The sequence below is a fragment of the Marmota marmota genome, unplaced genomic scaffold (assembly GCF_001458135.2).
Source record: "Marmota marmota marmota unplaced genomic scaffold, marMar, whole genome shotgun sequence".
NCBI classification, from domain to species: Eukaryota; Metazoa; Chordata; class Mammalia; order Rodentia; family Sciuridae; genus Marmota; species Marmota marmota.
This window is the reverse complement of record NW_025999853.1, coordinates 31990584-32005600: the sequence shown is the minus strand read 5'-3', so window position 1 is coordinate 32005600 and position 15017 is coordinate 31990584. Positions and strand designations below refer to the sequence as shown.

At 33.6% G+C, this 15017-nt stretch overlaps 1 protein-coding gene and 1 long non-coding RNA gene across 6 annotated transcripts in view; one reads left to right on the top strand and one right to left on the bottom strand.

The window, feature by feature from the left end:
* The window catches only part of LOC125617252, an 8668-nt gene extending 6761 nt beyond the window's left edge, over nucleotides 1-1907 (top strand). The window contains exon 3 of the long non-coding RNA XR_007348187.1: nucleotides 1777-1907. This is a non-coding gene — a long non-coding RNA (uncharacterized LOC125617252). The remainder of the gene's footprint in view (nucleotides 1-1776) is intronic.
* Osbpl8 (oxysterol binding protein like 8) overlaps nucleotides 1-15017 on the bottom strand; it is a 174947-nt gene that overhangs the window by 107233 nt on the left and 52697 nt on the right. For all 5 annotated transcript variants that reach the window (XM_048804761.1, XM_048804762.1, XM_048804757.1 and 2 more), the window contains one exon: nucleotides 13938-14046. In XM_048804761.1, coding sequence (XP_048660718.1) covers nucleotides 13938-13979 — 42 coding nt within the window. In that variant the 5' untranslated portion in view covers nucleotides 13980-14046. Of the gene's footprint in view, nucleotides 1-13937; nucleotides 14047-15017 lie in introns of those variants that run through there.

Below are 15017 nucleotides of genomic sequence, written 5' to 3'. Positions count from 1 at the left end.
TTTTTTGGTACAAGAACTGAACCCTGGAGTGCTTAACCACCAAGCCATATCCCCAGCCATTTTTTATATTTTATTTAGAGACAAGGTCTTACTAAGTTGCTGAGGCTGGCTTTGAACTCACAACCCTCCTGCCTCAGCCTCCTGAGCTGCTGGGATCCAACTTCTTAATGTGAGTTCTCTGACAATGAATAATTAGATACCACATACTCTTTTCTCTATTGCAATCATAAATAGATAACATAAATAAATAGATAATAGATAACATAAATAATAGATAACATAAAAAAATATCTCTGCAACCATGGGATATTATATATCTGCCATGTCCAGATCACTTCTAGCTACTAGCAACATGTGTTACTGAATTCTTAAAATGTGGCTGGTAAGATCAAGGAATTACTGGGGATATAGCTCAATTGGTAGAGAGCTTGCCTCGCATGCACAAGGCCCTGGGTTTGATTCCCAGCACCACCAAAAAAAAAAAAAAAAAACAAGGAAAGGAATTTTAAATTTAATGTAGTAAGTAGCCACCTTTTGAACAACTCAGGTCTAGCACAACCTGACCTTTCCCCAGTTCAGTCTAAATCATCATTCTCTTTGTCACTGTTGACCGTTTATTTTCTCAAGTTTCTGCTTTTCCTTTGTTTTCAAGCTATTTTCTCTCCTTTTTCCCTCTGTCTGCTTGGATCCCTTCACCTAATATTTGCTTTAGACTGTTATTCCCCAAGGACGCATCCTAGAATCTCTTCCCTATTCAACATGCTCTTCCCAGATGATTCAATTGAATAGATTTTTTGAAGTGCTCAATTCACCTCTTACTACCTAAAATTGGTTTCCCACTTCAACCTCTACTGAGCTACACCCTTCTCAGGGTCTTCCCAACTATCCTCCTAGTGAACTCATTCTTCTTATCTCAAATAAAAAGCATCACATCCTTTGTAAGGGTTTTCCTGACCTACTCCAGGCATGAAAAACAGATATCCCACCTGTGTTTTCAACACATCCTTCTATTAGCAGGAAGGACTGAAGAAGAGAGCCCACAGAGCTCCAAGTGTTCCTAATAAAACTGAATATGTACCTCCATCTTCCTAACTGAGGAGGTGGAAGGGCCCTTCACTCACCTTTGCCCTAACCCAACACAGAAAGCCTAACCTCCCTAGTCTGTCCAACAGACAGACAGACATGAAAGCTCTACACTTTGACTTTATCTCTGCTTAGAAAACATTCTATAGAGCCGGGCAGAGTGGTGCACAACTATAATTCCAGCGGCTTGGGGAGGCAGGAGGATCACAAGTTCAAAGCCAGCATCAGCAAAAGCAAGGCACTAAGCAACTCAGGGAGACCCTGTCTGTAAATAAAATATTAAATAGGGCTGGGGATGTGCTCAGTGGTTAAGTGGCCCTGAGTTCAATTCTAGTATCCCACCCCACCCCACCCCCACAAAAAAATTCTGTAGGACTCTGCTCAAAAGCTATAGCACCAGATGACTTTCATATTCCCAGAAAATAACACCATCCCTATTCTGTTACTCTTTATCCTTTCTACCCTGCTTCACTTGTCATCACATCAGTAATCACCTAACACAGTACATATGTTTTTGTTTTTATCCACTCAAATATTAATTCCAATGGAGTGAGAATTTTGCCAGTTTTGCTCACTGATGAACCCCTTAAAACCAGAAGAGAACCTGGAAAGTTACAGACATTCTCAACAATGTTAAATTAATAAATACATCAGTGGGAAAAAAAGACTTAATAATCCTGATACCTAATGAAGAATTTCTTATATATAGTTTGAGTTCCTCTGCTTATTTATCATTTAAATTCTCAAAAAAACAAGTCTTGCTCATTTTTGTATCTATAGACTTAATACGGTGCATCTTTACAAATCTAACATTTTGCATGACTAATATGATATACATAGAACTAATATGGATTAAAACAGTGAATCTGAGTTATTAGCTTAACTATCACCATTTACTAAGTGGCCTTGAATAAATACTGAATTTAGTTTTTTAAATTTGCTTATGAGGTCCATTACAGTACCAAAATTCTGTTATTACTAACGATTCAAAATAGAAAGTTGACTCAATCCTAAGAATCTTTAGTAGTAATCCATAGCATATGCATATTTACTTCCACTATTAGTCCTTGGCCATCATACGAACTAATTGCATTGCTTGTAATTCTCTCAACTTTTAAAAATAACACAGTCCTTAATAAATAAGAATGTTACTGATTCAACATTAATTTTTGGAGTCTGAGTTATATTTCCTCTGGTACTAGTGTTCTCTTGCCATGATTAAACCAGCCTCTTCCTCAAGACCTTCATACACAAGAGAAGCTCAGCTTAATCAATATGAATATGATTTTCACTTGTAACTAATGGCATTCATGTAGTGAGACTGCTGGAAACATCTGTGGCTATGAAAAAAAGAAAAAGCTGTCCACTAAAGAATTAAACCTGAACTTTGACTTCATGTCCAAGGATCAAATAAACTTTTGCTCCTCTAAAACATTTTCCTCTAAATATGACCCATAGTTGCCTGAGAAGGTTTATAAAATAACAGCACAACAAAAAAACATATTATCACATCAGAGTCATACCAGCTAAGATCTAAAGATTAACTGTATGAGAAATTCAGGTACATGAACATTTCACGTATAATCCTTAATCTGTGACATGTTTAAATCAATTTGATTTTCAGTCTGAGGAACTTATCTTCCTTGGAATTTTGTTTTCCTTGATTCTTTGCATTCTTTACACAGGTACATGAACTTATATTCTAAAATGAGTCAGGACTATGAAAAAAAGAATAAAGTTAACTGTCCACTAAAGAATTAAACCTATCTTTCTGGACTTTGACTTCATGTCCAAAGGTCAAATAAACTTTTCCTCCTCTAAAACATTTTCCTCCAAATATGACCCATAGTTGCCTGAGACGGTTTATAAAATAACAGCACAACAAAAACCATATTATCACATCAGAGTCATACCTGGTAAGGTCTAAGAACTGCCTAACAAATACCCTCTTTTTGTAAGATCATATTCTAACAATTCACTGATAAGTAGACCATGCTGAATTCTATCAAGTCACAGGCAAGACTGCTAATAATATTAAGGAAATATTAGCCTCAATGACCCATGTTATCATTCAGATACTAGGTGTCCCCCCAAAAATTCATGTGTAAGACAATACAAAAAAGTTTAGAGGTGAAATGATTGAGCTATGTTTTAACTTAATCAGTATGTTAATCAGTATGACTTAATCAGTATATTAATCCCCTGATACAGATTAACTGGCGGGTATAGTATAATATAGGCAGACAGGGTATGGCTGGAGGAAGTGGGTCACTGGGGCATGCCTTTGGCTTATACATTTTGTTCTTAGAGAGAGGGGAAGTCTCTATGCTTCCCAGTTCTATGTCTTGAGCTGCTTTCCTCTACCATGATGTTCTCCCTCACCTTGGGCCTAGAATGATGGAGCTGACTGCCTTTGAACTGAGACATTGAAAACTGTGAGCCCCAAATTAACTTTTCCTCCTCTAAAACTGTTATCAGGTCTTTTGGTCCCAGCAGCAAAAAAGATGACTAAAACAACCCATAAATCTACCACACATAAGAATGTAGTTTAAGTCTTCGTGTCTTGGCAACTACATGGTGCCTAAATGCCAAAATATCATCCCCTGATAGAAAAGTCCAAATTAGTTTCAGAAGAACAAAGCTTTGGATTAAATAAAATAGGTCATGTATCACATATTTTCAAAGTATACATTATATTAAATAATGAATATCAAAACTTTTAAATGATGCCCAAAAGGCTAGGCATAATATAGATCAGTTTGTGACAAAAATATTAGCCTTTTCACATGGCAGAAACAGAATCAAGAGTATCTTTATTTAAACCCTACCACTGTCCACTCTCTGGGAGAACTTAATCAAATTCAGAGTCTCAGTTTATTCATTTCTAAAAAACAGAGAATATCTATGTTTCAGTATTACAGAGACATTAAATGAGAAAATGTGTGAGACACTAAGCCTAGGGCACAGCACACAGTAAATGTGCAAACTTTTCTTTTCTCTTCATACAAATACAGTAACCCAAATACAGAAAGCATAGACTGTTGCTCTACTAGTCTAGATGTTATCAAGTCTTGATTCTTACTTGGATCAGAACTTTTTTTAACATAGGAAATAAGTTTATTATTGATCATCTCAATTCTAGGGGCAAAAAGCAACCTCCAGAAGAAAAATGGTACATGAAATTATTAAGCATTGTAACAGTTACTGGAGAAAGTGTGAAGTATTTAATCAATTCCTTCTCTATTCTTTAATTCTCACAATCATATCTCTGAGTCCCTGTCATAGACCATGCTTTGTGCCATGATGAAGCATATTCAGAGTAAGGGTGGATTATAGTTTTCTGATCTCATTATGCAGCATGTATTCTGTTAGATTTTATCTATGGGTTCCTACCCCCATCACTGGAAATGCTTCCTTTGTTTTACTGGCAAGTTCTGGAATTGTTTTGATTGCTGGAAATTCCTATATGACCCGCTATACACAAGTTTTGATGTTACTACTTAAATGGCACACAATTTTGAGATATTTCATATCTCCAAAGAAACAAAGTATGATGGACCAGTCCTGAGGAAGAGTGAGTATCTATGAATTGAGAAAAACAATAATAAACTTATTTCCTATGTTTAAAAAGTTCTGATCCAAGTTAAGATCAAGACTTGAAAACATCTAGAGTAGTAGAGCAACAGATGATGGAGGACTCCATGAAATACAGTTAAATCCTAGCTACAACTTAACAACACAGACACACTGCTATTAATTCACCTATTCTCTAACTTCTATTTAACCTGTTCATTGACTTCAGCTTGTACTTTTTTTGTCTCTTAATTCCATCTTAGCCTGCTAATTTCCTAGTGCTAAATTCACTCTCCTCCTATATCTAGCCCAAACTTCATAGCCAGTCATTTCAATGATCTCTAAAGAAACTGTTTTCTTTTTAAATGAACACATGCAGTCCAGTCTTCATTGAGTCAAATGCTGCCGCTTAACAATTATATTCTCTGATGCCAGTTTCCTATTAGTCACCATAGTACCTGTCTTTCTGCTTCTCTTATCTTCAACCCTGTATCTCATCAAACGAACTAGCCTTCTATATTCTACTAAGGTGATTAAAAATACTTAGCATCGGTACTTTCTACATATACATAAAGGTGGAATTCCCTGTGGTATATCTATATATGTACATAATATGATTTTGCTAACTTATTCAGATTCATCCCACATTTCCTTCTCCTATAATAGGAAAGTTTATTAATTGCAACAGAGATTATACATCTCCACTGAAACACAATTATCTCAAATTCAGTATGTCCAAAACTGAATTCATCTTTCCCTGCTTGATTTGCTCTGTTTTCTCCCTTAATAAATGCTATCTGCCACCTAATCACAAAACAGAAACCCCAGAAGTCACTCAATTTCTTTACCTTTATTATCCTCACATACATTTGCCTCCATCTCTAAAACAGAGATAAGTGCAAAACAAGCTCCTAAAGATTCTACATACTTCACATCGCTCATATCTATCCTTTATTTCCTATGCCTACCATTACTGCTACTATTCGATGAAGTTCTTAAACCTCAGCAAATTACCTTCCACTCTGATGACAGAGATCCTTCTAAAATGTATATTGTAGTTAGAATCATGAAGTCTTGAAAAAGCAATTCAATGATTTTGCATGTGGTAGGCTCCCTTAGCCCTTCAAAACTAGAGAGAAAAACATTTTAGCCTTGTCTTCAAGGCTCTCCATAATTTTGCTAATCTTACTTTACATCAAGAATTCCTCCACAAACTCATCAATCCTGCACTTTGCAAACATGACAAACTGCAAAATACTTAGAATTCTCTGAATACACTATGATACAACATGACTTTTATTTACTCTCATTGTACCCTCTGCCCACAATGCCTTTCTCGCCTTCCTAAGGCAGGAGAGACTTAAATTCCTTTCAACACTTGGTCAAGTATAGCCTCCTTTATGAAAACTTTCCTGACATTATTTTCTCCCCTTATCTAAAATAACTGACCCCTCTGGTTCCCCCTGCCTCATATATGGTGATCTATTTACACATGCTACTTCACCCATTATGTGGTCTCCACAGAGACCACAAAGGCAGTAACAAAGAAATCAATTACTTTTGCAAGGATGAACTAAATAACTAATGAAGTAAACACCCCCCACCCCCAGCACACACACACACCCCCCAACCTATTCCAAGAGATGGATGGATGGGAAGCAATCTTAGAACAGGAAGAGTGGAAGAAAGACTAGGGAGCAGGGATGGGAAGGAGCCCTGGGAGCCAGCCAACTTTCTAAGCTTTTTCCCCCTACAGTATTGCCCTAGACAGATCATTGCCCACTCTGTGTTTATTAGAGCAGAATATGATTTAATACACAGCAGAGACAGTTCTTTTTTAAACTGTGTATATTTCAATTGCTGTATGCATCTTAAAAAAAAAAAAAAGGAAGAAGTTAGAAGCTGGTCATTGCCCTTTCTCCAAAATGAGCTAAGTGTTTAGAATGAAGGAGGCAGCTTATGGAAAAGAATTGTACTTAGAGCAGAAATACAGAAAAGATCCCTAAGAAATAAAAAATATAAGTGAAAGAGAAAAATGAAGAACAATGAAGCTATGATTTTATTAAAATAAATTCTACCCTAACATACATATTTCCTAGCTTGACCAAAATAGTCAAAAACAAATCCCTGAACCTTTACTTTCCATTCAGGACAGTATTAGACTGAGCAGTTAATACTCTCAGGAAACTATCATTTCCAAGAGAGTATACACACACACACACAATATCCTAAGGTACCCAGGTGCTGTAAAAGACAAACTGAACAATCTTGGTCAAAGGAGAGAAAACAGTGAACCAAACTCTTCAAAAACTTATGATAATAAATATGCTCAAAAAGAAATGCCAAGATTTTTAAAAAACCGCAGCATGAACAAGTAATCAAAGAAAATAACTGATTATACTGAGTATAAAAATATTTAATGAAACAAATGGCAAAATGACTATAGTCTAACAATAAATTAATAAGATGGAAGACTAAGAAATTCAACAAGAAGCTCTTGGGAAAATAAAAAAGAATATAAGAAAAAGTTAAGCAATATGGAAGGAAAAAAAGTGTCACATTCACAAAATAGAAGATACCAAAGGAAGACATAATGGATTTTAAAAATAACAGGACATCAAATTTTAAATAATTTTGAAAACCTATACAAAATAGATAAATCTAGAAAAATATAAAATGCTATAAAGACTTGCCAACTCTTAGCTCCAAATATATATCTATAAAATCATGGCTCACCTATATAAGTACTAGCATAAAAAACAAAAAAACAAAAAAATTATTATAGATGATACGAATCAGACAAAATATTAAAACTTATGAAAACAAAGTCAGTAAGCATTTAACAACTATCTTTAAAATGCCAAAATGAAAAAAAGTTAAAAAAAAAAAAAACTTCTTAAAGTTACAGATCACATCTTAATTCAAGGTACAATCACAAAGTAACCAAACTTTATCTTGGTCAACACTCTCATTCCCCATGGCACTGTCAGTTCTTCCTTTTACTGTTCATCTTCCACCCTTCCTCACTCCCCCACCAAGTCCATTAATTTTCTGTTCCACTTTTCACTCAAAGTAGCTGTCCATTATTCTTTCTTAAAGTATTAATTGCTTAAGTTTTACATGAGCAATTCTCAACCTAAAACCACTACACCTGGTCTGACCATGAAAAAAACATCAGAAAAATACGTGATGACAAGCATTGTACAAAATACCTAACCAGTACCCTTCAAAACTGTCAAGGCTGAGTTGGGGAATATAGGTCAGTGGGAGAGTCCTTGCCTAGCACGGGCTATGCCCTAGGTTCAATCCCTATACCACAACAGAACAAAAACTATCAAGGTTTAGTAAAAACAAGTCTGACAAACTGTTATAACCAAGAATATTCTGTGGGCTGGGGTTTTGGCACTGTGGTAGAGCACTTGCCTAGCATGCATGAGGCACTGGACTCTATTCTCAGCACCATAAATAAATAAATAATAAGGTCCATCAATAACTAAAAAAAAAAAAAAAACTAAAATTAAAAAAAAAAAGAAGACCCTAACATGACCCTAACATGTATAAAAGGTAATACAGCATCCTGGATCAAACCCTGGAATGGAGAAAGGAGATTAGGTAAAACTAAGGAAATCTGAATCAAGTATGAATTACAGTTAATATAATGAGTTCATTATTGTATCAAATGTACTACAACAATACGAGCTAATAATAGGAGAAAGTGGGTATGAGGTATATGGGAACCCTTTACTACCTTTACAATTTTTCAGTAGAACTAAAACTGTTCTAAAATAAAGCTTATTTTAAAAATAAAAACACCCCTTAGGAGAAAAATAAACTAAGAATTTAAGAATTTACAACGACACAATCCAATACCAACCAAATCATGACATCACCACAACTCATGTATTTTCTGGAAAACTGTATTTTACGCTTATAAGAGAAATTTTTAAAAGGAAATGATATAAAATACCAAGGTATTACTATGATAATACTTTTGGCTTCACAGATTTCTCTGAAAGAGTTTTCGGAAGTCTATGAGTCCCAGAAACATACTTTAAGAAGATTCCCAAGCAACTGGAAATATAAGATTTCTGGCTAGGAATTCTGCTAATACACTATGTAAACCATTGTCCATTTCTCTTATTTTTTCAAAACTAACTTTTTCTACAGCTAAGCTGCCCAAATTTACTGAAGAGTCCCACTATACACCTGCCAGATTTTTATATTGTATTTTTCAAGCTTCTAATAAGAACAATGGAAGTTAGAGATAGAAAAGAAAGAGGAGGAGGGAAAAAAAGAAGAAGAAAATAGAATCTTTAGTGCCTATTTGGAAAGTTCAATTACAAATAATGCAGTACTACTAACTTTCAGAAGTTAAGGAAGATACATGCAAAATACAACATAAAGTATACCCATCAAATTGTTTTCATCTTTTTAAAATGTCACCTTTAGTAGAAGTTTCAACAAAGTTGTAAAACGGCAGAAAGAATAATAGTCTAGAAAACAAAATACTTAACAAATGTAGGTTGGTTGGTTTGCTTTCTTGCTTAAATAGCAGTCACAGTCATTCACTTAAGTCCTCATTTTTTCTAAGCCAGTTAGGATACTAATTTACACACCTATTGAATTAAAAGATCTAGGCAATGAATATATGTGATTGGTTTTATAACAGGAAGACAATCAACATTATATGCTACCTGATAACTATACACAACACCATCTATAAAGTATTCTTGCCTAGAAAAATCTGAATTTAAATGTGGCCAAACCTCTACTATCCTACTGTAATTTGCAAGAAATATAGGGAACCAAGGAATGTATTAAATAATAACCATAGAAGGAAAACCAATATTATAGGAAACTCTAAAGAACAAACAACTTTGTTTCTCAATAAATTGAAAAGGAATATTTAAAACACATGAAAGGGAGACTTAAAAGGTTCATAAAGACCTAAGTGACATATCAACCAAGTCGAATGACAATATACTATAAAGAGAATATTTGAGATAATCAGGGAAGTTTAATTTTTAGGGATAATGATGTATTTATGGTTGAATTTTTGAAGAAAAGTACTTATATTTTAGAGCTATGTCAAAATACTTATGAATAAAATCATATCTAAGATTTGCTAAAAAAAATTATGATTTGGGAGAATGAGAACAAAGATGAAACAAAACTGACCTGAGTTGAAAACTGTTGAAGAAGATGGGTGATATGTATATGAGGTTACATTATAATAGACCATCTATTTTCTTAATTCAGTATAGTTAAAATTAATTGATATTTTCCTAACAAAAAGTTCAAGAAAATTAGTCTCTATTCAATTAACTGACCATGTGATTTAATATAAAATGTTAGCAAGCAGCTACTAGTAAGATGAAGTTATTTTAATATGAGAGAATAAGTATGTAGGTAATAAATTAGTGACTAAAATTTTTGTATTTTATTATTTTACTTGAGGAAGATATCTTAAACTTAAGAATTCTCATAACTTATGACTTCAATCAAGCTGGCAACTCTCAAGGCGAGATGCCATACAAGACTTTGAATTATCCAGCAATATGACCCAATTCCAATAGAGTGGGTTGCTCCAGAGGTTAGTACTGACTCTTGTAAGCAGAAAAATAGCCTCCCAAAGATATCCACATCCTAATCCTTAGAATCCGTGAATGTTACCTTATCTGGAAAAAAGGGACTTTGCAGATGTGATTAAATTAAGGAGCTCCAAATAGAGTGGCTGTATGATTATCTGAGTGCACTATCTCAGTGGGCCTAATGTAATTACAAGGGTCCTTATAAAAGGGAGGTCAAAGGGTCAAAGCAAGAAGTAGGAAATGTGAAAACAAAAGCCAGAAGCTAGAGTGATATATGAAGGGGCCATTAGCCAAGGAATGAAATCAACCTCTAAACACTGATAAAAGCAAGGAGACATTCTCTCTCGAAGCCTTTAGAAGAAACACAATCCTGCCAACCCCCTTCTTTTAGACTTCTGAATTCCAAGTACTGTTAAGATAATAAATTTGTGTTGCTTTAAACTACAATAGCAATAGGAAACTAGTACAATGACTAATGGTAAAATTTAATAAGGTGTCATTGTACAATATTTTTCAGAGGATTAGTAATTAGCATATAGATAATTTATAATTGGACTTGAATGAATAAATGTCTTAAAGACCAATTATTGGGAAATTGTACACCAAAAATACTTTTGCTACAAAAGTGCTATCACTAACAACAAAATATATGCTAAAATAATAATGATGAAGCTAAACTAATAGTATTTATAAAGAAAACAAAAATAGCAACAGAATTCCATTAAATTACATGTACACACATACAAGCTCCACAATTTTGCCCAATGTTATAACCAGAGTCCTTAGAATATGATTTAAAGCTTTTAGTAAACACTAATAATATATCAATCTTACTTTATAATCACTAAATCTGAGTAGTCATCAATAACCTAGTATATACATAAAATCAAAGTTTCAAGAGATTGGATCATCTAAGCTCATTAGTAAGATGCTCAATGATGATGTTCTAGGAATTGCTGAACTAAATCATCTTTGCAATTCATTACACTTTAAAAAACCTTGGATTCAAAGCACTCAGTTGCAATTAGGATCTTAAATATTTCCTCAATTCAGTCCTTTATAAAATACTACAGATTCATTTTTTATTGCATTTGTCTTCTAATAGACTTTATAATATACAGCTCCCCTGTATCAAGATATTTAATTTAATCACTTGCTAACTTTCCTCTGGTAACAACTTTCCTTAAAATAAGGAATATATTTAATACAAAGCACCCATCTATATTCTTGTCAAGAAAAATCTGAATTCAAATCTGAGAAAGCTTCTAACATCCAAGTGATTCTATTCTGAAAGACAGGCATATAGTCATCATCTCAGTGGTATATTATTCAGTACAGACTGACTTCAATTTTGCCACTTAAGTTGTGAGAAGAGCCTAGTTCTCTATCTCTGAAAGTGGGGATAAACAAATATCTGCCTTTAATGGCTATTATGAAGACAGTCTAATAAATAATACTCTTAGAAAATGCCAACTTCTTATTAATAATGACTTTTTTCTTTTTTTGAGTGCTGGGGATCAAACATAGGGCCTCACACATGATAGGCAAGCACTCTATCTCTGAGTTGCACCCCCAGCCCTATTATTGACATTTTTATTATCAGTAGCAGATTAAACTATTTTAGCTAAAGAAAGTCCATCTGCTTTAAAAAAGATGATGTTTATAATTAAAAAATAGACATCATGTTCTAAAGAAAAGGTTTATTCTTAACTCTTTTCTGAAATCACAGTAAAAATGAAATAACCTACCATCAGTTTTCCATTTATAGTTACTCTGACAATAATCACCATAAGTTATCTTCACTCCCATTTTATTCTCTACTAACAAATGATTACTTTAAAGTTTAACTTTTCTTTTGATCACTTAAGCATCCAAAAAACATCTGAATCAGAAATTCTAAAAAGGATGGGAACAATACAAGTCAGCAAACCTGCATTTTGCTATTACTCATTAAACTGTTTGTACATTGGAGCCTGAACAAAGCACATCCACTACATCAAAATCTATAAACACCTCAGTATACTAACTCTCATCTCCCTAGCAAACTGAACGTCAGAAAGTTGGCCTCTGCCTTACTCCAACAACATAGATTTATCAAAGAACCTGTCACCTAACAAATTAATAAAGCTACTAGTTGACTACTGAGAAGCACTTTAATTTAGGTAACAAAAATATTCCTAATAGTCTATAAATCAATATTTAATGGAATCACTCAAAATTCACAAAATAATTGAAAACAAAATTATTCTGTAGTCAAATCCTTTTGTACAATGACCAATCGATTAATCTATCCTAATGGTATATTTTTAAAAATTTATAGGTAATATGTACTTATCCACTACCCCTGCTTATTTTAATTTCAGAATATAATTCAATCATGATCACAAACAGCAATGTTTATTAAACTTTCATCTTTTTGTAGAAAAAAAATACACATGGTAGGCTGGGATTGTGGCTCAGTGGCAGAGCATTTGCCTTGCACATATGAGGCACTGGGTTCAATACTTAGCACTACATTAAAAAATAATAATTATTGGTCTGAAGTTTTCTTTTTTTGATGTATCTTTGCCAGGTTTTGGAATCAGGGTGATGTTGGCCTCATAGAATAATTTGGAAGTGCTACCTCTTTTTCTATTTCCTGAATTAAATTGAAGAGTATTGGTATTAGTTCTTTTTTAAAGGTCTTATAGAACTGGGCTGTGTATCCATCTGGTCCTGGGCTTTTCTTGGTTGGTAGACTTCTGATGGTGTCTTCTATTTCGTTGCTTGAAATTGATCTGTTTAAATTGTGTATATCCTCCTGATTCAATATGGGCAAATCATATGACTCTATTTGCAGGTAAATGGATGAAGTTGGGGAAGATAATGATAAGTGAAGTTAGCCAATCCCAAAAAAACAAATGCCAAATGTCCTCTCTGATATTAAGAGGCTGATTCATAGTTGGGTAGGGAGGGGGAACAAGGGAAGAACTCTAGACAAACTCTAGATAGGACAGAGGGGTGGAAGGAGAAGAGAGGGAGCACAGGGTTAGAAATTATGGTGGAATGAGATGGACACATTATCCAAAGTACATATATGAAGACATGAATTGGTATGAATATACTTTGCATACAACCAGAGATATGAACAAATTGTGTTCTATACATATAATATGAATTGTAATGCATTCCACCATCATATGTAAATTAAAAAATTAAAAAAATAAATAAAATAAAGGTATTGTGTCAATCTACAACTGAAAAAATATTTTTAAAAAATATATACATGGCAATTGCCTTAATTCTTATTTTAACTATTTCATTCACTCTGCTTGCTCATAGCTCCATATAACTTGAGATTAGAGGTATTTTATTTCCTAAACTGTTAACTTTCTCTTGATTTCACTACAGACAAAAAATATTTTGAAGAAAATAACACAAACTATTATATCAGTATGGGCTGCATTCTGCACTTCATGGCTGGGAAGGTAGGGAAAATAGGAGATGGAGCAGAAATATCAGAGAACTGAATACACTACATTCCAACAAGCTTTAAACTATCTTTAATTCTCATATCAACAGAGGAATTAAACTATTATTTTTAAAATACTTTTTAAAAGTTTTAAATACATTTTAAGAACAAAATCAAGGCTTACATGAAATGCTTTACAGCCACAGGTATACTTATTATGCTATATTTGAACTACTCACCGAAGTTCGGTCAGGTTCTCCATCTGTCAAACCTGCCTCCATAATGGAAGAAGATAGATTTATGCTTCTCTTTCCATTAATCTTTAGCCATTCTATAAGTCTGGAAATCCTAGAAGAAAATCACATGGATTAGGAGAGGTATGAAACTGTTAAGTAGAATATAAACTATTAAGTATACAAAATGGGAGAAATTATTTAAGGCTGCTAATGGGAAATTTCTTGACAACAACAACAAAAAAAAGGATATGTACTTGAAGAATGGTAAAGGTTCAGAGAAAAATGACAGAAAAAAAAGCATTCCAAGTGAACAGGAAAAACTAAGAGGAGTGTCAAACCAATGAAACTGTCTAAAACTTGAAAAGATACTTAAATCATTTCATTTGACTCTACTTGTAATCAAATAAAATTAGTTTTTCATGATTTCATTGGTGAAAACTAAAAAGTATGCTAAAATCCAACATGGAAGATATTCTCATACACTATTGTGATGAGAATATGAATCAGAATGACGTTTTTGGAGGATAATTGTTTGATTTTGATTTTGGAGGAAAGAATGAAGAAACTCATGTTTATTAAGCATACTTGCTGTGCCAGGTACCACATTCAATGCTCCCACTTATCCCATTAATAAAATTTCCCTGGGAAGTAGGTATTTTTATAATGTTTTATTATGCGTTATAATTACACATAATAGTGGGGTTCTTTGTGACTTATCTATATATGCACATAATAATTTGCTCCATTTCATTCCCCAACACTTCCCCTTTCCTTCTGCTCTCTCCCCTTGATCCTCCTCTTCTATTCTACTGGTCCTCTGTATATTTTTGGAGGAAAATTTAAAATACCTATGCTTTCCTCCAGTAATTTCAATAGAAAATTTCCCTCAGATAAATAAATGTACAGAGATTTATAAACACTTTCAACAAAGTAATAGATAATATGAGAAAAAGATAGAAACAATCTTATTGTCGATTGTTAGGAACTTCCTTAAGTTATATTACAGAAATAAAATGGAATACCAAATGAATGACAGTAGAGGGGGTAGAGAGAGAAGAGGGGAGGGGAGGAAAGCATAGGTAT